The sequence below is a fragment of the Aplidium turbinatum genome, chromosome 2 (genome assembly GCF_918807975.1).
Source record: "Aplidium turbinatum chromosome 2, kaAplTurb1.1, whole genome shotgun sequence".
NCBI lineage: Eukaryota > Metazoa > Chordata > Ascidiacea > Aplousobranchia > Polyclinidae > Aplidium > Aplidium turbinatum.
In genome coordinates, this window is record NC_137473.1 from 2,026,705 (window position 1) to 2,050,130 (window position 23,426).

Sequence of the window (23,426 nt, forward strand, 5' to 3'; positions counted from 1 at the left end):
GACGAAGGCTGAAGATGGGTAGCATGATTTTAAAGCAATACAAAAACAGACTAACATTTCCTTTGCGATATAAACAGTTTCAGTCTTAAAAAATTTGTTACTAATATTTGTGATATATTAATATTCTGATAATTCGAGTCCAAAGACAAATTACAATCCATATTTCTTCTTTTTTACAATTATGATGAGAGCTGCTGATGAGAGTCAGAAGAAAAACTGCAGCTTCGAGTTATGCGCAACCTTCTACTAGCTAATTACCGTATAGTAACCTACTGCACAATATTTACATTGTTTAATGTTTCTAGGCTCCCAAGCTGGAGAACATAAAGAAGGGGCGTCGATTTGCAACACTAGATGTCGTTAAAGAGGCCTTGAAACAGAAGCTACTTCAACACTTTGCTAACAACACATTAAAATTTCATCATCGGCAGAATCGAACTTTACGTTGATACAACGTCGTCTATCGTTGATATTATAAATAAATAACATTTTTTAAATATCGATCTTTGTTCTTGAGGTGATCATCATCTAAGTCAACCCAGATCGTACCCATCGTTAACTAGTGACTCACCCCAGGGCCGGATTTAGCTGATGGGGGGCCCGGGGCACTTTTAGATCGGGGGGCCCCCCTGCAAAAAAAAATTTTCGCGCCTACGGCGCGAAAAACCATCTCTGCGTCTACAGTAGCATCAATCCAGCACTGCACAGCATTTTGCAGAAACTTCAAAGGCTGAAAGGAAGAAAAAATCACATTTTTTCCACGTAGGGGGGCCCTTCAGAAGTCGGGGGGCCCGGGGCACCTGCCCCCTCTGCCCCCCCTAAATCCGGGCCTGACTCACCCACAGAGTCCTTGATCTGGTATAATATTCGAGCTCTCCTAAGTGTAGTTTCGTCTTACAAACTGAAAGATGCACGAACGCCTCCAGCTATCGTGCCTCCAGCTATCCTGCCTCCTTTTAATCACTAGTTGCTCTTTTCTTCAAGTATACTTGCGAGGCAAAACTGTGCTTTATTTTACTTGTGTTGTTTCACTCAGGTTTGCCACATTAACGATTGTAATGCCAGATTCGAGAAATATCACTTTTTTTTGGTTGTCAGACCACTCGGCGTACGACAACTCAGCAAATACATTTCAGCTACAGTCCAAGTCAGCGAATGAGATTTTACCAAGCATCGGACTTATTTGGTCGTCGCTTGCTCAACTGAATTTGCTTGTGACAAGTTTCAGTTGTTCAGTTTCATCATTTCTCAACCTTAGTCACTTGCTGAAATGATTCTAGCTCAGTTGTCACTTACTCAGTTCACAATTGCTGACTTGCTGACTTAAGGAGACTCTTGTTCATGCGTTTGGCTAGTTTCAGTTCGGCATGTGGCATTTTTTGGAAGTTCTTTATTGGCGTTTTAAATGAAAGTAAAAACCCTGTTTTAGTTATTATTCATTGTTCAAAGTAAAAGTATGACGAAGTCCAAGTAACAAATTATCGTGTTACCTCTCCGAATCTAAAATTCTATTTTAGGCTGATTTTGTCAACTTTGTCGATTCTTTGCTTGATTTTGTCAACTTTGCCATTCTGTGCATGTTTGCGCCAGTAGAAAAAATAAATCGATTTGTTGAGAAGCATAAAGCAAGATAACCGATAATAACAAAGATACATGCCCAAACCGGGTCAAAACATCAAAACATAATAAATGTTTGCTTGTAGACTACCAGCGAAAAGTTTGAAGATAGTTTGTTCATTGTTCAGCTTCATGATGTTGTGTCGATAGTGCAAAATAAAGGTAGGCTACCGATTTTGAATTATAATAGTATAATAAAAGTAGCAGCACAGCCAATTTGTACCTCTTTCATACAATGGCTACATATTTAATATAGATTTGTAGGAATGGCAGATCTAGGAGAGCGATTGGAGCAACTGCCTCCCGAAAACTCAGAAAAGTAACTTTACTCACGGTGTACGCGCAAGGTCGGACAAATGCAGACCTACACATCATTGTGCTATTTGGAAATCGCCCCCATTAAAGCTGCTGGTTGCATCCGCCCTTGATTTGTAGACATTTGTTGCTAACAGATGGACTGGTGTTATTGAGGTTTGTAGTAGGCTAATATGTGCGATAACATATACAGTACAACAAAACTGAGGCACTGCTGAAGAACAAATTTCCAACAATTTTATCTTGTGTAGACCTATGCACTGTGGCTCAGTGAAAATGCTGATGAAGTTTTTATGAGATATCAAGCATGCAATATGGTTCTATTTTTTAAGATGGCATCTGCATTGTTGTAGGCCAAGTGGTGAGAACGTATCAAGACGCTCGAATAAACGTTTCGACACCGCTCCAGAGCAAGTGGCTGTGTAGGATACTGAATGGCATAATAAGTGGACTAAGCTCATATAATTTCTTTTTTTTCATATGATATTTCTTAGAATCAGATGGAAAGCTGCAGCTATGAGCAACATTTTGGTCGATAATTAACGCAAAGTAATGCAAACGACAACACAAACTATATTTTATAAATGTTTCTAGGCCACCAGGTTGAAAAAACCTAAAAAGGGATGTCGATTTGCAACACTAGATGAGACCTAGAAACACAGAATACTTCAACCCTTTGCTAACAACACATTAAAATTTCATTATGCACAGCATTGAACTTTACGTTGATACAACGTCGTCTATCGTTGAAATCATAAATCAATAACATCTTTCAAACGTGGATCCTTGTTCTAGAGGTGATTGCGATCATCATCAAAGTCAACCCAGGTCATATCCATCTTTAACCAGTGACTCACCCACAGAGTTTTTCATCTGGGGCAGGGGTCACCAAACTACGGCCCGCGAACTGATTTCATCCGGCTCGCCACGTGCTGCGGAAATAACAGCTGCACTACAACTGCTAAGGAAAAAAGTTAGCAAACTTTTGTAAAGGACTGACGTTAGTGTTTATCATTAGGCCACCACAAATGGGGACAGCCTAGGCCAAATTTGGAAAGATGTGATGTTTTTTCAAGAGCAAGATGCCCTGTAGTGTATCAGGATAACTTTTCCAGCAACCTTTCGATTTTCATCACAACTTTGCTATTCCACCGCTGACTTTGTTATTTATTGTTCTCAATTCAAGTCAATGGAAATTCTAAATAGCTGTATATCTTTTCGCAATTGGCATCCAGCCCGCAGCTGTTAATATCGCAGCAATCCGGCCCTCAGAGAAAAAAGTTTGGTGACCCCTGATCTGGCGTAATATTCGAGCTCTCGTAAGTGTAGTCTCGCCTTACGAACTGGAAGGTGCACAAATGTCTTTAGCTATTGTGCCTCCCTTTTAATTACTAGTTGCTTTTTTAGTTACGTACGGTATACATAACGAGGCAAAACTGTGCTTTATGTTACCGTTTCGTTTCACTTTATAGCCTGGCTAGCGAGCCGCAAGTTGTTTGATTCTGGTGGCGAGTTGAAGTCTTACGATATGTATTTTTCTTTAGTTACACATGTATGGCCGTCTTAAAATGTACTTAAAAGAGGGCTACTACCTCTAAATACCGATTGTCAGTGTTGCAGGATGTTTTCAAGCAAAACTAGTATTTATCTATTAAAAGTCGATTCTAAATGAAAAAAACCAAAGAAATCAACAATACCACAACTCGTAGCTGGCATAATTTTTCTGCAACAACGAAGCAAAAGTAGTTCAATTTTGTAACGAAAATAGCAAAACTGGCAACTCTTAAAACTTGTCAGGCAATGTCGGCACTTTTAGGGATTGGCAAACATTTTAAATGGTTATTGCATCATGTTTACCTTCACCTTAATCGGCAAAACTAGACCGACTGAAACGGGCAACCTGACAATAAGTATTTAACTGTACCTCTTGGCAGCAGGGCGCTAATGTTAACCTCACTGAAAACAGAAGTTTAATTGGCAAAGCTAGTCCGAATCGAATTGGCAACCCTGACAACGGGTATTTAGAGCAGGAGTGTGCAACCTTTATTACAGGAGGGCCAGATATAAATAACTGGGTGAAACCGCGGGCCGCACGTTTATTTAACATATGATTTCTAGTAGTTGCAGGCACAAATAAGTATTTTTTTTTGTTATTCATATTATTCTTATAGCATTATAAAGAGTTATCTCCTTGCAGAAATAATAAGTTAAGACGCATAGCCTAAATTTCTGAAGAAAACTGCTATTTTAATTTATTGTCACACCGTCTTTAAACGAGTTCAGTGAGAAGTTTGCAGCTGGCTTCTTTTCCTGACGGCTTTTCCATATTTACTTTAATAGAAGTGCTCCCAATTTGAAGTCCATTTTCCAAGTGTTCGTCTGTCAGAACCTATCGATAGGGAGATTTCATGACGCCCGTTTTAGCAAAATTTGGTCGCACAAATACGTTGAGCCAAAAAGAGCCATTTTTGAAGCTATGGATTTTTTGAAATGTGGAAAGTCATCTTGGTTGAGATGTTTTCGGCAAAAATCGCCAAGACTCATTTCTAAATACCTTGCTTTCAAATCCGTTTTCTCTTGAAAATCAATCAGTCAAAATTATATCTGCTGGTGCTTTGTTAATGTCTGTGTTGAATGGCGAAGAGAACATACCAAACAAGTATTCATGAGATTTGAAGTCCTTGAAAGGAGCCAAAAATTAATACAACAATTTTTCAAGTTGGTCTGCAAATTCAGTTTTCTTCTCAGGATGCATTCTATAGTCTCTCAAAATTGGAAAGTGGAAAAGATTTCCTGTCTGTACGTGAGCTTTCCAAAGTCGTAATTTGTTCATAATGCCTTTTATGTGATCACACATTTTTACATTCCAAAAAATTAAATACAATGGATTAGCGGTGGCCGGTGGGAGATTTCTAAAATGGTTAACAGAAGGTGCGAAATCTACAATTTTTAATCCACTCCACAATGAATTGTTCACATATGCCAGACTAAACTAAATTATAAACACGTTTCACGAGCTGCACACAATTCAAAATTGGCAGATGTGGGCGGGCCGCACAATTTTTCTTCGCGGGCCACATTTGGCCCGCGGGCCGCACGTTGCACACCCCTGATTTATAGAAAACGCTTGCAGGTCTCTAGTTTAAAAAAAAGTAGTTCAACCTGGCAATACTTTCAACAAATAAACTGATTTGTCGTCGCCTCCAATGTGGCTCATCTCGAAGGTTACTTTTAGATACAACACTTATTGAAATTTAAAAAAATCTAATCTGGCAACACTGTCAAGAAATAACGTAAATAATTTAATTTAAATTCTTCATTGAAATTATTTCATAAAAATTAATAAGTTAAATAAACAAACTTACTTTTGTTGATGTTTATCAACCTCAACTTGAAGAACATAAACAAACCTTGATTTGATAATATTATCAACATTTTTGTTGATATTACGTCACCTGATGTAAACAAGCAGTTTTTTGTTGCATTTTTAACTCAAATCACAAAATCACTGGATAACATAATTTTATTGTAAACATCAACAAATAAATAAAAACATCAACGATTCTTGTGAGTGATGTAAATACGATTGTAATCATCATCGAAGCCAACCCGGATGCATATTTACAAAAGGTTCCCTATTTTGTGCCTATCTCGAAAACTGACCAATCAGAAGCCGTATCGCTTTCTTACTTCAATTCATTTGCAAAGTTTCTTTGCGTGACTGCGTCGAGTTCGCAGGTTTTCTCAAGGGTTGCCAGTTCTGCGGTTTTCCGTGGAGTTAGGTTAGTTTTGTTTCAAAGTCGCGGAAAAATGTTAGCAGTCGCGTTTTTTCTTGTTTTGTTTTGCTCTATATTTATAAAATTTTGACAATATTCTGGACTTGTTTCATCACTTCCGACGACTGGGCTACTTTTCAGTTCGTTATTTGTGCATTTGCAGTTTGTGTATTATTTTGTTGTTTTGTTTTGGATATGGACAGCTTTGTCTGATGCAAATAAATTATTATTATTATTATTAAAAACATCTGGCAACCTTAGTTTGCTCGCTGTTTGTGTCTACTGTCTGGCAAGCAAGACGATCTCTATAACAGGCCTGGACACCGCGCGCCTCCAGTCGAAAACTGGAGGCGGATGGTTCAAGCGAGGTTTTTAGTTATCACACAAAGTGCTTTTGATTTTTGCGACCGCATTGTTATTCAGGAAGCTAAATATGCTTTAATAACAATAAATTTAAACTAGGCACTGCAGTTTTTTTCAGAAAATTTGAGTTTTTTATGTGTGAAACTAGATTAGCCTGGCAGTAAAGCTGCAGAGGCCACCAGCCAACAGGCTAGTGTGTTAGATATGTTTAGTACATGAGTTAAAATTGAATCTGAGTTAATTAGTCCAACTTGTGTGCTTTTGAAAGTATATAACATATATGTTTCGTAGTTTAGAGACACCGCTAGCCCTAATAATGTGATAAGTGATAATGGGCAGAAAGTGAACGTGTTACTGGATGCAGATCTGGTTACGATGGAAATAAACAAATTTTAATGTATCACTTACCCAAGAATAGTGAAGAGAGAGAGTGCTCTTACTAGAATTGCATCAAAAGTTAATAATATGCAAGGTTTTAACTTAAAAACTATTTTAGATATATACATTGCAAAGTCGCCAGAAACAAGTAGGCTACGTTATTTCTTTTTATAAACGAAATATAGGCCTATGTCAAGCCTAGTATGTCTTGCCACGGAAGAAAGATTATTTGGAAAGCTCAATATAATTCTAAACAATTAGCAACCACTGTTCTAGCAGTTATTATATGGTTAAGTATTTTTGGCGGTTCCAAATTCTTATTAAAAATGATACCAGTTAATCATTTAACAGCAGAATTTCAATATGATCAAATCATCATTATTATCAATAAACTTGAGCAGTGCTGTTTACATATTGGTGATCAAATCTGTGATCAAAACAAAGTCAATAGGTATTTTTTCAAACATTTTGAAACAATTTCAAATAAACCTTGGTTGACAAAACACAAAAATAAGTTCATAAAAATGTTTCTTCAGTTTGGAAGATTGTCAATGTGAAAGGGTTACGAGCTAATTGGCGCTTTAAGGATCCAATTAGAGATGTTGTAAGATCTGACAATGACATTCAGCTGAAGTTTTTAACAGCTGGCTAATTCAGTTGAATGTATGGGTAGAGTTCAAAGAAAACAAGTACAACAGTGTCTAGTTTAACAAGCTCAGCTTTTCATCATACCTGCTTAGGTCTAATAACTAGACTCTAGTTGATCTAGCTTAAAGCCTTTTATCAGGAGATCATGAGTTTGTTATGTTCAGTGAGTTTTCAACAGATCCTCTTGAGAAATAATTTGGCAAGGTTGTGGGGGAAAAACATTTTATAAATGTTCAGCAGGTCTCCGAAAAAAACTGTCAATAAGCAAGACCAAGCTTGCTTTGCATCAGGGAATTGACATTTCTTCTGTATGTACACCAGCAAGGCATGTTTGCAATCTATGCTCATACAGAATGGTTTTATCAGAAGTGGAAGTGTTTGAGGGATTACCAAGTATCATATAGAAAAGAATTTATCATTTGATGAATTGCAAGCCATTGTTTACTTAGTTGGATAATGGATATTAGGGTGTTTCATTTGCTCCCTTTATTTGAATTTTGATCTGTCCCTAAGTTAATTCTGTTCCATTTGGGAAAAAAATAACCTGGAAATAATTTTTAATTTCATGGCCCCCCGTTTACCCCCCCACCGCGACTCCGAAATTTCTGCCTACTCCAATCGCCATAACTCAAAAACCACTTTAGATAGAGGAAATTTGTAGTGATGAAACTTTCTTTTACTATGAAAAATTTGGCTCTTATACCCAGTATATACTTGAATCGGGGAGATTTAAATGTACCAAACGATGCAACATGTCAGATTGTCAGTAGTGTGGTTTTTGCTATAGCTTATTTTTGGTTGTAAAATTAAATGTTTGCCAAAAGTCAGTTAGCACAATTTTTAGTATACTGTATGTATATGTAAGTGATTTATGACTTCATTTCATTGTACTGTACTACTTTGTCCAATATTTTGCGCAATAAGTTATGCAAAGCAATGACTCCATTGTCATGCAAAGAACCATATCAGAAACTGTTAAAGTTGCAGTAATCATAAGTACGCTACTAAAAAACTGTTCATTCTGAAAACTTATGATTCTAAAAACACATAACTTCTAATGTTGGCCTCGTATTTGGTAACACAGCAACCCCCTAATATGTGTGGACCCAATTGAATGCATATCATAAATCGTTGCTCAATCACACCCAACAAGGCCAACATATATAAACATTAAACAATATTGTTACAACCTACTGTATTAAGTGATTCCCTTGAGAATTCTATGTCAAATACTGTATATACAAGTTTAGTTAGTAAAAGACTGAAACTGCATATCAAGTACGGTATGTGTTAATAAGCATTAAGCAATGTTATGTTGGGTGTTTGAGGTGCGAAGTTTGTTGCATTAATTAATAGGTGCTTGTGTACTGAAAAATTTGGTTATTCCTGTTCTATGTGGAATGCAATAAGCTGAGTTACAGTAGTTTCAAGGTTTTGTGTTATATATATATTCTCTGTTTTTCTTGTGCTGCCAACAAGCAAGGCACATTCATTTACAACTTACAAGGTATATATTATATAAATGCGTCAATTAAACAAAATATTATAATCTTCTATGATATCATTATGATGTCATAAACAACCTGCAACACCCCCAAATAGTTGCTATTGACCCATCCTTAGCAGAAAATATCTTGACTCCAAAATATGTAGTCTTATTGAGGAAATGTGTATTTATCCCATCCGCCTCCAGTTTTTGACTGGGGGCGCGTGGTGTCCAGGCCTGTTATAGAGATCGCCTTGCTGGCAAGCTAGTAGCATCTATGTTGTATACTTGTGTTTACTTTAAACTAAGTTTATTAGGCTTGAGTTAAAACATTCCTCCTTTCTTAAAAAACAATGACCCAAGAATGAAGATGACGCTCTCACTAGGATACTCAAACAATGTTGCTTATCATAGTAGCCTATTCAACTTGAATAAGCAATAAGGAAACTTATAGGCTACATTCTTGAACGGCAATTGTTTCTTTGCATTTGTTGCAGTTTCTGTATATTGAGTATTGCAAGTGTACATGTATATTTACTGGAATGTTATTACAGAGAAGTGCGTTGCATGTCTAGAGCAGGGGTCCGCAAATAGTGGGTCGCGACTCGCGACCTAAATTTGGGTCGCGAGACCATCCACTGTGGGTCGCAAAAAGGTTTAAACTCACTATCAATATAACTTGTTTGGAAAACAACCAGCCATCTGCAACCAATCATCCCAATTTCTGAAAGATATGCTACAAAGTGTATTAGGAAAGGAGAACTTGAGCATTACATTATCAGTGTAATAGGCATACCTTTATATTTGTAAAGTCATGATGATAGGCCTAGCCGCCTATACATTTCCAACTGGGAATAGTCTAGAATGGCTGTTTTTTAGACTGAGCACAAAGACTTATTGTCAATGTCATCTGTAATCATTTGAGACATGCATTGGACTGGTGCACTAGTAAAGAGCAAATAATCAGCCAATAAATTAAGCTAGTCCATTCTTGAAGAACACAAGTAAATTTGCTCTGAACTTGTGATGTCAGTCTATTGACCCAAAAGAACTTTGACAACACTTGTGCTGTTTCAGTACTGGTTAATGTACCCTTTGGAATTGCATGTTTTATTGCAGAATCTATGTTTTTTTTAAGAAGAACCAGCTTTATTCTCAGCGTACTCAGTCTCAGTAGCCTAGTTACAAGCGCGAAAATCACTCATGCGTAGAGGCTGTATTCCTTTCGTCAAATGAAGCAATGACGTAAGAAAGCGATACGGCATCTGATTGGTCAGTTTTCGAGATAGGCACAAAATAGGGAACCTTTTGTAAATATGCAACCCGGATCTTCAACTCCTGTAAAAGACAAAGCGAATAATTGACGTTGATTTAATGTTGACACAATTAATTGTTATAACGTTGATACAACGTAAACAACTCTCACTTTATTGTCCAACCGATCCAATGCTTCTTGCAGCTTGGATCTTTCCTCCATGTTCGGATCTCTCCTCCCATCTCCATCGACGAGGGATCGCCCCATCATAACTTGATGCCGATTCGCGCGAAGCATCGCAAATGGGGATCAAACAAAAGCGGCCTTAGCGAGACGAGGGCAACAAAAAAAATTGGATTTTTTTTTTAAACCGACTAACTTAGGCTACGTCTACGTAAGTATATCCATTATCCTCGCCAGTCTTAATTCTCTTTTTAAGCTGCATATTTTAATCAGGTCATTTTAACACAATTCATTTGATTCTATATCACTGCTTGACGGAATTTTGCCCTGAGTTACCTCTCATCAACTAAAGTACCGTAATTTAATTTAGTTCTTAGTTTCAAATTAAAATTATTAATTAGTCAATTTCCAAAATCCTTGCTAAATTAAATATTTCATAACGCAATAATAGTGTTTGTTTATTTTCTAAAGTGTTTCTTACACCACTTAAACCAGACTTGTTATTTGTTCTTTTTCGGTGCTTGTTGGTCACCGTCCTATTTCGTCACGTCACACATAAGTGAATTCTTTGATTATCCTGACTACAAGTTATAAATGCAGGTGTTGGTGATTTTGCTTTTAATCTGTTTTGTTGCAAAGTCATTTTGTAATCTTTCGTGTCCTGCGTTATTGGTTTTGTATTCATCTGTTGGTCATACTTTGTTTGTGGCAATGTCTGCGGATTGTAAAAATTTTTATTCAAAAAACTCCTTCTCTTTAACTAACAATATTAGTAGGAACCAGCTATCGATTTTACATGTAAACATGAGAAGCCTAGTTGGCAACTTTGAAAAATTAGAATCACTGCTTGTCGAAATGCAAGAAGCACCGGACCTTATTGCTGTGTCAGAAACCTGGCTGAATGAAAATCGATTGCATTTTGTTAGCTTGCAAGGCTATAATTTTGTTCACTTTAATAACAAACAAACTGATGCTAAAATACAAGCAGATGGTGTCGGGCTATACGTAAGCAGTTCAATAAAGTATAATCAAATTAATAATTTAAGTCTAAACTTACAGGAATGTGAAGATCTCTGGGTGGATATTACTTTATCAAACAATAGACAGTGCACAGTTGGTGTAGTATACAGGCATCCCAAAAATAAGTTAATTGAGTTTCAAACCAAATTCTGTGAGTGCATTGATTCGTTAAATAATTTCAAAAAACAATATTACATTTGTGGTGATTTTAATATTGATATGTTTGCAAAGACAAAAAATTCTGCTGTAAAAAATTACTGTGATGCGTTTCTCTCTTTAGGCTGCAATCAATTAGTACAATCCCCAACCCGTGTAACTTCCACAAGTTCAACTTTAATCGATCATGTATACAGCAACGACCAATCAAATAAAATTCAATGCCATGTTCTTATTCACGATGTTTCTGACCACTTTCCTATTGTAGTTGTGATAAACTCTGTAAAACCAAAACAAGAAAAATATACACAAAAAGTAAGGAACATGAAAAACTTTGTTGCTGATGAATTCGTTTGTGATCTGGAAAATAGCTTGACCAACCAATACACAGAAAGCAATGATTCAGTTCATAGCAAATTTAATCATTTCATCGACACTTTTAATGACACTTTAAACAAGCATGCACCTTTACGATTGTTGTCTCGAAGAGAAAGAAAACTCAAGACCAAACCATGGCTAACAAAAGGAATTTTGAACTCCATCAAAACTAAAAACAGACTATATCACTTAAAAATAAAAGACCCAACAAACACTTCTGCACAAGCAACATACAAAAAGTACAGAAATGTACTTACTCATACCAAAGAGCAAGCAAAAAAAATGCATTACAGTTTTCTTATTACGCAAAGCAAGCACAACACTAGAAAAATATGGAAAACCATAAATGACATCATCAAGTACAAACATAAGCACACAGCTCACATACCAGAAGAAATAATTAGCACTGACAATGAAAAAATCTCTGACCCTGCACAAATAAGTAACTGTTTTAATGATTATTTCACAGAAATTGGTCCTTCCATGGCATCTAAAATCCCTCTACCGTCTCCTGGCTCATTATTGAAATTGCAAAGTGTCCCATTCTCCTTTTTCCTAAAACCCGTCAATCAAGAAGAAGTATTAAAACATCTTAATAATCTTTCTGTCTCTAAAAGTACAGGACATGATGGAATACCTATAAGATTTGTCAAACTATCCTCACCAATAATCGCCCCTTTCCTCACCAACTTATTCAATGAGTGTATCGATAAAGGTGTATATCCTGATGTACTAAAGGTCGCTCAAGTTACCCCAATCTTCAAAAGTGGCTCCAGGAAAAATTGTTCCAACTATAGGCCCATATCACTATTGTCCCCCTTCACCAAAATATTAGAAAAATGCCTGTATGAACAAATGTACAATTATCTAACAAAAAAAGACCTGGTCACACCACATCAGTATGGATTTAGACCACAATATTCCACTTCGTTAGCTGTGTCAAACGTTTGTGATAACATCTTAACTAACCTAGATAATAAAAATACAACTTGCTCTGTATTTCTTGATTTAGCTAAAGCCTTCGACACAGTTGATCACACTATTCTCATACAGAAACTGCAAACATACGGTTTTCGGGGCCTTCCATTACAATTGTTAAAAAGCTATATCAGCAATCGTCTACAGCACACGGTCGTCAATGGAATCTCTTCAAACTCAAGACAGGTTACCTGCGGTGTGCCCCAAGGATCGACATTGGGACCCCTTCTTTTCTTACTGTATATAAATGACTTACCAAATTCAACAAACATGAATGTTAAACTATTTGCTGACGACACCAATCTTACGATGAGCGACAAATGTGAAATAAATTTGCAGAACAATGTGAATGCCGAAATGCAAAAAGTTTACAACTGGTTGAAGCTTAATAGATTATCATTAAATTTCTCAAAAACTGAATACATGCTAATAACAAATAAAAAACCCATAAAAAGTTTTAACATTAACATTGGTAACACAAGCATTCAACAAAAAGATCAAATAAAATACCTTGGCGTTTACATAGATAACAAATTAACATGGAAATATCACATAGATAAAATTTGCGGAAAAGTAGCAAAAGGTTCATGGGCGTTGCTTAAACTCAGAAATTATGTCAACACAGACACTTTAAAAAATGTGTATCACGCTTTGATTTACTGTCATTTGCAATATTGTATTTCAAGCTGGGGAAAGGCCTGTGACAGTGCACTGGATCCATTAATAAAATTACAAAAAAAGGTTATAAGAATAATTACGAAACAAAATTACTATGCTCACACTAATTTTTTATTTTTTAAAATGAACATCTTGAAACTAAAAGACATACATAACATTGAAATAAAAAAACATATGTACAAAGTTCATATGAATGAGTATCCGTCTACGTATTGTGATTTATTTACAAATGCTTCATCTATTCATCAGCATAACACAAGATATCAAACAGGCAACAATTATTTTATAAACAGATCAAACACAGAATTTGGCAAGAAGTCCATGCAGGTATTGGGACCAATGCTCTGGTCAGAGGTTCCAAGTAGGCTAAAAAACTTATCATTTCATTGTTTCAAAAAAGAGATCAAAACGTTAATTTTACAAAGCTACAGTGCATCGTAATAAGTGATATGTTATGGAAACCAACTTGTCAGTTGCTTCGGAAACTTTATTATTCTCTGCTTGCTTCATGGAATTTTGTGTTTTGGCCTACGTTATCATCAATATGTTTTTTTTTTATGCGTATGCTGTTGTTGAAGCGCGGGAACGTTTCAATTATTATTTTTCTCTTGTAAGCTTATTTTAAATGGCAAAATCGTAATTTCCGTAGGGTGGCAATTGACTAGTAGACCGTATGGTCGTCTCGTTGTCTCCCTGTCGGTATGGGAACTTGTGTAACTTTTGTACTGTGTATATTGCATATTTCAAACATGTACCTATGTTCCTGTTACTGACAAATAAAACATTGATTGATTGATTGATTAGTAAAACGCATGTTGTAGCCTACACAATGACATCACGCTGAAACAAAACACTCGCAAAAAGTTAATTTGGGTTTCCCCCCCTTAAGTAGTCGTCACCATTCACACCAAGCACTAAAATTTTTTGTCATTGCTAAATTTGCTTTTCAACCAGAAAACGAATCTTTTCCGAAGAAATACTGTTGAAAATTAACCAGGTTTTTCCTCACAATTTTCTTGGGGCAAAATTGTTTGTTTTGAACAGCGCAGTATTGCACAAAATAAACATGTTATCGTACAGTAGCCTATATCAATAATCGCCTATAAGCAATTTGTATTGAAAGTGTTGCCACCAAAAATTGTGGAGAAAAGATCGAGTTCAGTTTGAACATTGATAGCCTATCTCATCTGTATTCAGCAGCATTCAAGCAACCACCACCTATGAAGCAGCGGCTGAAATCAAGACGCCCCTTTGTGCCTGCCGCACATCAACTACTTAAGAACGCAGAAGAACTTGGTTTAAGTGCGGCACACTGGACGAACCATATGTGGAACACGGAGTGGCAAAATCACACCTCCACGCTCCGTGACTTCATACCCGACGCCGATCCCCGTGCACCAGGGATGTCCCTCGCAAGGCTTGAGTGGGTCAGGCTTAACCGCCTGCGAACTGGCGTCGGCCGCTTTCGTTCGGACATGCACAAGTGGGGCCTGGCTCCTTCATCAGAATGCGAGTGTGGTGCCACGGAACAGACCGCAGACCATGTCATCCACCACTGCCTAATCTACCGGCCTCCACACGGTGCGCATGGTCTGAGGGTCCTGGACGACGAGACTGCTGAGTGGCTGAAGATTTCCTGTCCTCCAATCTAGCCTGGAAAGATCGCTCATACGCCATCATAGCCTATCTCACAAACGGATACGTTTGTTGATCTGCTCTAAAATTATTGGTTTTGCTTTCAAATAGACAACTAGAGAACAGTGGCGTACCTAGAGAATAGTGGTGTCGCTCGGGTAAGTTTGAGAGTTTGCGCCCCTCTAATAAAGTCAGCATTAAACGAATTATGTCATTTTAGTGCAGGCCCTAAGAGGCAAAAATTAGCATCTTTAGGCTAAACGTGTTACACGTTGGTTTTTTGCATTTTTTTGTAGTTGATGAATCTAACTTCAATTTTAGTGGGTGCCGCAACTTTTTGGGCCACGTGATCACCTCCAAATTGGGGATTTCCACCAAATCAATTTGGAGCTCTTTTCACGGCATTTCTATGCAATTAGATACGTTATTTTTTTATATTTGGACTGACTGCCACTACAAAATACACGAGATAAAAATCACTCAAAATTATGTTATTAATGACGTCATTGTGACGTCATCACATTAATTTTTTTGCTTTTTTCTTCTTATTGTAGTCGCTTGTTTGTTGTTGGTGTTACTTTTTTGGTTACAATAAGTTACCAATGCTAAAATAATTCCCTCTTCAAATATGACGTCAGCATTGCATCATGAATGACGTCATAATTTGTTTTGTGATTTTTTTCAGATGTTTTTCGTACAGGTTAGTATAGTAGGTAGGCAATAACCAGTATTTTATACAGGTTGATTAGTGATAGGCCTATCATGAATGTAACTACCAAAAAACTACTCATCATTGGCGTATAAGCGATCTTTCCAGGCTAGATTGGAGGGCAGGAAATCATCAGCCACTCAACAGTCTCGTCGTCCAGGACCCTCAGACCATGCGCAACGTGTGGAGGCCGGTGGGTTGGGCAGTGGTGGATGACATGGTCTGCGGTCTGTTCCGTGGCACCACACTCGCATTCTGGTGAAGGAGCCAGGCCCCACTTGTGCATGTCCGAACAAAAACGACCGACGCCAATTCGCAGGCAGTTAAGCTTGACCCACGCAAGCCTTGCGAGGGACATCCCTGGTGCACGGGGATCGGCGTCGGATATAAAGTCACGGAGTGTAGAGGTGGGGTTTCGCCACTCCGTGTTCCACATGTGGTTCGTCCAGTGTTCCGCACTTAAACCAAGTTCTTCTGTGTTCTTAACTAGTTGTTGTGTGGCAGGCACAAAGGGGTGTCTTGATTTCAGCCGCTGTTTTGAAGGTGGTGGTTGCTTGAATGTTGCATGGAGGGAATGGTTGGGGTCCAGAGCGCGGCGAGCGAGAGAAATCGTGGCTCCTTTACGACGTAGCTCAGCGGAGTGGATGCCTGCTAGGATGGGTAGGTAGTCCGTCGGAGTGGGACGCAGGCATCCAGTCACAGAATGCAGTGCATCGTTGATGGCAGTATCAACGTGGTTGGTGTGAGAACTACGGAACCAGACTGGTGCGCAGTACTCAGAGGTGGAATGAACAAGGGCTAGGGTATCTATACGAAGAGTTTTGGCATCAGCTCCCCAGCCGGAACCCGCCAATCGCCTCAAAAGTGCGACGCGTGTAGATAGTTTTTTGCGCAGTGACTCCAAGTGTCGGCGGTACGTGAGTGACCTGTCCAGAGTTATCTCGAAATAAGTAGGTTCGGCACAGTAGGGCAGGCGCTCCCCATCAATGTTGATGTTTATCTCACGCTGTGCCTCCCGGTTGTTAAGGTGGAAGGCCGTCGACACTGTCTTTGCCTTGCTGAGCTATAACTTCCCTTTGTGGAGGTATGCTGATAGTGTTTGCATGTCTTGGCTAAGGTTCCTCTCCACTGACTGCCAATTTCCCGCTGAGTGCAGGAGTGCCAGGTCGTCTGCGTAAGCTTATTTCCTGGAGATAATGGGGGCAAGTCGTAGGTGCATATGTTGAACAGGAAAGGACCCAAGACTGAGCCCTGTGGGACGCTGTTTTTAAGTCGACGTAGTCTGCTTCGACGACCGCTACTGGTTGTGAGCGTAAAACTGCGGTTTTGCACAAATTCCATCATCATATGGACCATGTGTCTGTCAGGAAGCAGACGGAATAACTTGTAGGTAAGGCTGCTATGCCATACAGTATCATAGGCAGCCGTGAGATTAACAAACACGGCGCCAGCCTTCTTTTTAGCCGAAAAACTGTACTCAATTTCATGGGTCATAAGTGTGACCTGATCTAAGGTTGATCGTCCGTGTCGGAAGCCAGCTTGCTCACGGGGGAGCTGCGGATCTATTATTGGTTCGACACGGGCGTAGATGAGTCTCGAGGATCTTGAAAGGGATGCAGAGCAGTGAGTTTGGGGGGTAGATCTTCGGATCCCCTGGGGGCTTCGGCTTAGGCATTGCAACCACAAGGGCTCTTTTCCAGATTCTGGGAATTCTCAGGTGGCGCAAACAGCAGAAAAGGAAGTCTTTTAGCCAGGACTTTAAGGAGGCAGCAGCATGGAGTATCAAGTCCGAGCATAGGTGGTCAGGGCCCGGGGCTATAATAGTTTTATGTGCTGGAGGGCAGCGTAAATTCTTAAGGGGTGAACTCACCCGAGATGTTGATCCCGTCTGGAGTTTACCCTCCAGAGGTCCTTCATTTCTTCTAAGACGGATCTGTCTGATTCACGGTCTCTCAATTTGTATTTCCCATTCTCCACGAGTTGTGAGGCGATGGAATTTGCTGAAACCGGACATTGTTGCCGAGAGGCACGTGATCTACCAGTTAGGTTGTTCAATGTACTCCATGCTATGCATGCTATGCGGCTGGAGTGCGTGAAGTCGATTGATTCAACAGCTTCTGTCCAGCAATTCTTCCTCTTTGAGTCCAGCCTTACCAACAGGGCTGTGGCTGAGCGGTTGGTATCGTTGCCCTGGGGGAGGGGGGGCGTGGAGGAAGTCGGAGTAGAGGCTTTCGCACTCCTTATCCCAGCACGGCATGTCGTTCTTTTGTCGGCCGCGGGGATGGAGTGTTTTTTCCGCTAATGTTATTGCATCACAAAAGTCCTGGTAGGCTTCTTCCACGTTGTTGTTATGTGGGGATGGGATATACTGTGTAGCTTCGTTGCTGAGGAGGCTGTAGTACTCCCAGTTAGCCATGCTGAAGTTCCATCGCTTAACAGACTTGCTCGGGACAGGCATTGCGAGCGTTGGAGCCATGATGAGCGAGGGTCAATGCTGGGACTGGGGGAACCGGTCTAGCACACGTCTGTCCGGTTAGCAATTATCGAGGCCATCACTTGCAAAATTGGAAAAAAACGCAAAATTGGAAAATGTACTGCAAGTATCTGAAAAGAATTTGCCCTAGTTTTTTTTGCATTAAATCATCACCTTTATGCTCGTTGGACATCAGTTCACATTCGTGATATTAAAGCATTTGAGCAAACCGATTCCACTTTCAAGACACATTTTGCTGAAGGGAAGTTTGTGGTTACAAAATCTGGTAAGAGGTTTTCTGCAATGGCACTTGACCAGAATCATAAGCAGTGCAATGCCGTTGTTAAAGGTAAATGAGGTACTATAGATTTGTTTCAAAACGAAGAAGCTTTAAAACGATGAATGATTTCTCAACCAATGATTGTAGAAACGATGACAAAATTTCATGACTAAATTGGTTTTAGTGACAAAAAAAATCCATTGGCTACATCACGAAGAAAGCAAAGGTTATCACGACAGGTTTCGTGAAAAATTGATTTGTTTGGTACAAACGTTTGAAGAGCTTGACAACCCTTTCACCGACTCGTCTGGAAAACTTTTGACAATGTGCTCAAGACAAGCCTCCAATGATGAAGGCGTGCAACAGCTTCTAAACCTTCATAACTTTGGGAAAACAAAATTTGAATCGTTTGGATCTTCCAGTTTTCTTAAAGATAAAAATTTTGGAGAACCAAAGTATCGTTAGACTTGTTCGGCAAAACGCGAACACCAAAGAATAACACACAACCCATAGTCAAATATCAATCATCCCTTCTTCATAGAGTGTTTGTTTCAAGCTATGTTCGTGGCAAAGATGCTTGCTGTCCTGTTCTTCAAGCACGAAGTATCATTGTACCCTATAGCATTATCTGCGAACGGTTCTTTGAGATCTACAACAAAATCGGCTCTCCTCACAGTTTTAGAACGTTTTGGATGTCCACAATGTACTGTACCAAGTTGCAACGTCTATGTTATAGACCAGGAGTGGGGAACCTGCGGCCCGCGGGCCGAATGCGGCCCGCGTGACTGTTCCATGTCGCCCGCGTCAGAATTTCTTTATCCAAAATATATTGAAACTACAGCTCAAAAATATTTTAGATATTTTTGCCTCTCTTTTCAAAGTGGTTGCAACTGATGTTCCTAGTAACTGCAGTTAAGAGTTGCAACATCTTCCGTGTCAGCATACATCACACGACTCACCAAAACTAAAAACTTTTAGCCATCCAACTAGCTGTGAAAGTAAAACAAATCATTGTCTACTTCGCTGCATTTTATATCTGTAAATAAAATTTCGAAATTTTTAGTGGCCCGCCTGTGTTATTTCTTATTTTATGTGGCCCGCAATACTAAAAAGGTTCCCCACCCCTGTTATAGACGGTTCAGCACTCATGCAAGTAATGAAACCCAGAGGTAATGTGAAAACATTTGAAGAATACATTTTTTAACCCTATTCGGACTAACGGGTTGACGGGTTCCGTCCATACTTAAAACTTTCATCGATTACATAAAAGTTACTGGCTCAAATTAGTTGAAGTTTTATGACTTTTCCTAAAAATTATTCATCTTTGTTTTAGTAATAAAATGACATTTTTATGTGGTATAGTTTTTTAGTTATCAGCAGTTTTTGACACCCTACTCCTAAAATTGCCAGGTTATCTGAAAAACTTTATCATCTTGTACAAGCAAGTTAGCAAACATCTGTATTGTTTTGTGCCTTCCAAGATTTACTGCGTGACCTACATGACTACTGACCATTTCGGAATACATGCAATGATGCATGACTGGACCGTGGGCCTTTAACGAAGATATTAACGATTTCAGGAGATTATGACGGAGACATCAGAAAAATTAAAAAAAATGACTACTTTTAGCAAAAAAGCAATAGCAAAAAACTGGTAGAGTATGTGTGTCCACTTAAAATTTTAACCAGTTTGTCAATAATTTTGCTTTAACTTTGCGAAAAAAGCAACCTCGTAACGTTTTTATATAAAAAGTTATTAGCAAATGAAAGTGTGGATGGAATAAGTCCACACGTCAGGCCATTACCTCACAAAAATAGCTTAATCCGAATAGGGTTAAATCGTTATCCCTTACGTTACTGGCAAGGCAGCAAAGTACAATCGTGTTGACATTGTCTACGATGTATATCTGAAAAATAACATCAAATCTTCTGCAAGAAACAAGCAACGATCTGGATGTTACGTGGCTGTCACAAGTAATAGGCTACTCGTCTTCCTCTCAACTGGTCTGAGTTTTTGAGAAATGACAGCAACAAAACTGCGTTTTATCAACTGGTTCAATAAGCTGTGATAATTTCAGTCAATCCAAACTTGTCTACGATTGTTGTTACATCGTTAGATACAGCTCTTAGCAATCAAACATTGGACATGTCTGAGATTTCCTCGTGTGATCACGAAAGAGGAAGAAAACCGCTAATTTTTTCATCTTGAATTGATAGTGTGAAGATTCAGACATTGCATAATCTGGTGTCGTGTATTCATTTGATTTGTAGATCATAACTACATATTATTTTATAGCTTTGGTAGAGAGGTACTTTTTAAAATCCATAGACAGACAATCGATAACAATTTTGAATTATGCAATTCAATGTTATTAGGTTGTTATCGATTGTCTGTCTACATATTATTTTAAATTTTAAAGTGGCATGGCTAAAAGAGAAATTCACCCCTGGTGGTTGCTTTTCTGGTTCCACCCTTGGTGACGTCATTATTGCGTCATACTGTACTGGTATTATTGTTATTGCTTGCAATTTCAAAATTTTAAGCATTTGCAAAACTTATAATGATAGTAGTTGATCTCTTTTTTCGGAATAAACTTACATTTGGTTCCTGAATTTTAAGTTGTCTAGTCTTAATAATGTAATGATGACGTCATAAAAGATGCAATCATGACGAAACTACTTTTGGGAATTGTGAAATGGTTTTAGTAACCGGTACTCCAACTAAAACCAACAGCAAACGACCAAAATCGGTTAAAAAGTCAAAAAAAAATTGATGACGTCATAATGACGACATAATGACGTCATCAGTCAAGTTATTTTGTATTTGTTTTGTCTCACATATTTGTGTGTGCTTTTTAAGTAAAAATATGCAAAAATCAAATGTGTACTTGCACAAAAATGCCGTAAAAAGATCTGAAACGTGATTTCTGGGGAAATCCCGATTTGGGGGTGATCACGTGACCCAAAAAGTTGCGGCACCTACTAAAATCAAAGTTGGGTTGACCAACTGCAAAAAAACAACGTGTAACACGTTTAGCCTAAAGATTCTCCTAAGGGCCTGAACTATTTTCTTGTTCTAAAAATAATGTTCCTGTTTAATCGCTTTTTTCGATCCCAATCGCAGTAAAAGCACAGTACCAACTACACAATATACAGTGCAAGGCCTGGTGCGTTGCGCTTGAAATGGCTTTGTCCGTGGTAGGATTTCTTTTGGGGTTTTCTTTGCCTGCCTTGCTCTTCTTTGCTATGAGCTAAACGCATCAAGACGTAGGCTATTCCCTCAGGACCATCAGCACTCTTGATAACGCACCATGGCCGATTTTCATAGGAACTGTCCATACAAATCTTAAATATATCAGCTAAAGTTATGTGGGCTAAAAAGCTATAACCTAAATATAAGTTCTTTATTTTTTTATTTTTTGTAAGATTATTATTTTTTTTCCCTTTATATCTTAAATTATTCTGAAGGTGTTGCGACCGTGCCAAATTTCTTTCAACTCAATAAATTACTTCAGTCACAAGCACGTTTTAACGTTCGCGTTTTGTCGCTTCTACCTTTTTCTCGACGTTTGCTATGTTGACGTGTACTTTTTTTTATATGATGGTCAGAAATAAAAACAACTGAACTGAACACACAACTCGGGGTTTGGAGGCGGAGCCCCCAGCTGCTGAGAAATGCTTTTAGCGTCATTAATCGATAACCTTTTTAGCGAAAAATTTCACTTGATAAAGGCCCTCACTTTCAGCTCAGCCCAGGGCCCCCATAAACCCTTAATCCGGCCCTGATATGTAGCATTTCATAATTCGTTATCGAGTGTTGATGTTAATTTTGCGTGTTGTTTATGTCGTTTTCATTTTTACGAAGTCGTTTCTTGCAATCTCTATTCGTCTCAATACTTTCCGTATCGCATCTGCCATTTTCAGTTATTGTGTGTCTTTCAGGTATAGTTGTATTAAGTGAGCACTATAACCTATTCTCAACCCCCCAAACCTCTCGCTGTATTTTTCGTCTTGCGAAGACACGCTCTTGCTTTCACAACTCACTAGCGCCACCACATGATAGTTGTATTAAGTGAGCATTTATAACCTATGGCTTTCACGAAAATGTTTTTCCAAAAATGTAGCTTTAATAACTCTCTTACCTGAGAAGCTTCCCGACCACTGGCTCTCACCTTAATAAGCAAAACAACTTCGAATGGAACTGGCAACCCTGACAATAAGTAATTAGGTGTACCAGTAGCGGGTTACTTTTGTTATTGGATCATGTTACCATCACTGTAACCCAAATTTTAATTGGCAACCCTGACAATTTATAGTATTTAGAGCTAACGCTTGCAGGTCTCTGATTTAAAAAAAAATGATCTGGCAACACTATAAAAATAACTTAATTTGAATTCTTCATGGAAACTAGTTCATAAAAATTATTAAATTATAGAAACAAACTTACTTTTGTTGATGTTTATCAACCTCAAGTTGAAGAACATAAACAAACCTTGGTTTGATAAAATTATAAACATTTTGTTGATGTTACGTCACCTGATGTAAACAAGCAGTTTGTTGTATTTTTAACTCAACCAAACAAAATCACTGGATAACATAATTTTATTATAAACATCAACAAGTAAGTTAGTAAAAACATCAACAATCCTTGTGCGTGAGAAAACCACCAATGCCAACCGCGATCTTCAACTTCTGTAAAAGACAAAGCGAATAATTGATGTTGATTTAATGTTGACACAATTAATTGTTATAACGTTGATACAATGTAAACAACTCTCACTTTATTGTCCAACCGATCCAGTGCTTCTTGTAGCTTGGATCTTTCCTCCATGTTCGGAGATCTAGCCCACCTTCCATCATCGAGAGATGCCAACATCACAACTTCCTCCTCAACCTTGTGCAAGACCTCGATGACGTCATCGATAGATAGGAGGTTGTTATGGAGATTCATCCTAACAATCTAAACACAAATTAATTATGACGCAACAATTAAACATAAACAATTTATTTATGTTGTGACGTTTTGTTTATTTATTTTATGTTTACAAGAATTGTTAGAAAATAATTAAAATTGGAAACTGGAACTTACTTTGTGAAA

The 23,426-nt window shown here is 38.3% G+C and overlaps 2 protein-coding genes across 2 annotated transcripts in view; both read right to left on the minus strand.

The window, feature by feature from the left end:
* The window catches only part of LOC145765718 (uncharacterized), a 1,283,504-nt gene that overhangs the window by 851,661 nt on the left and 408,417 nt on the right, over positions 1–23,426 (minus strand). The gene's annotated exons all lie outside the window — the stretch shown is intronic.
* Positions 22,967–23,426, minus strand: part of LOC145765613 (uncharacterized) — a 66,700-nt gene continuing 66,240 nt past the window's right edge. Inside the window, exon 4 of the mRNA XM_082577447.1 lies at positions 22,967–23,020. Within this exon, the coding sequence (XP_082433573.1) occupies positions 22,967–23,020 (54 nt within the window). The remainder of the gene's footprint in view (positions 23,021–23,426) is intronic.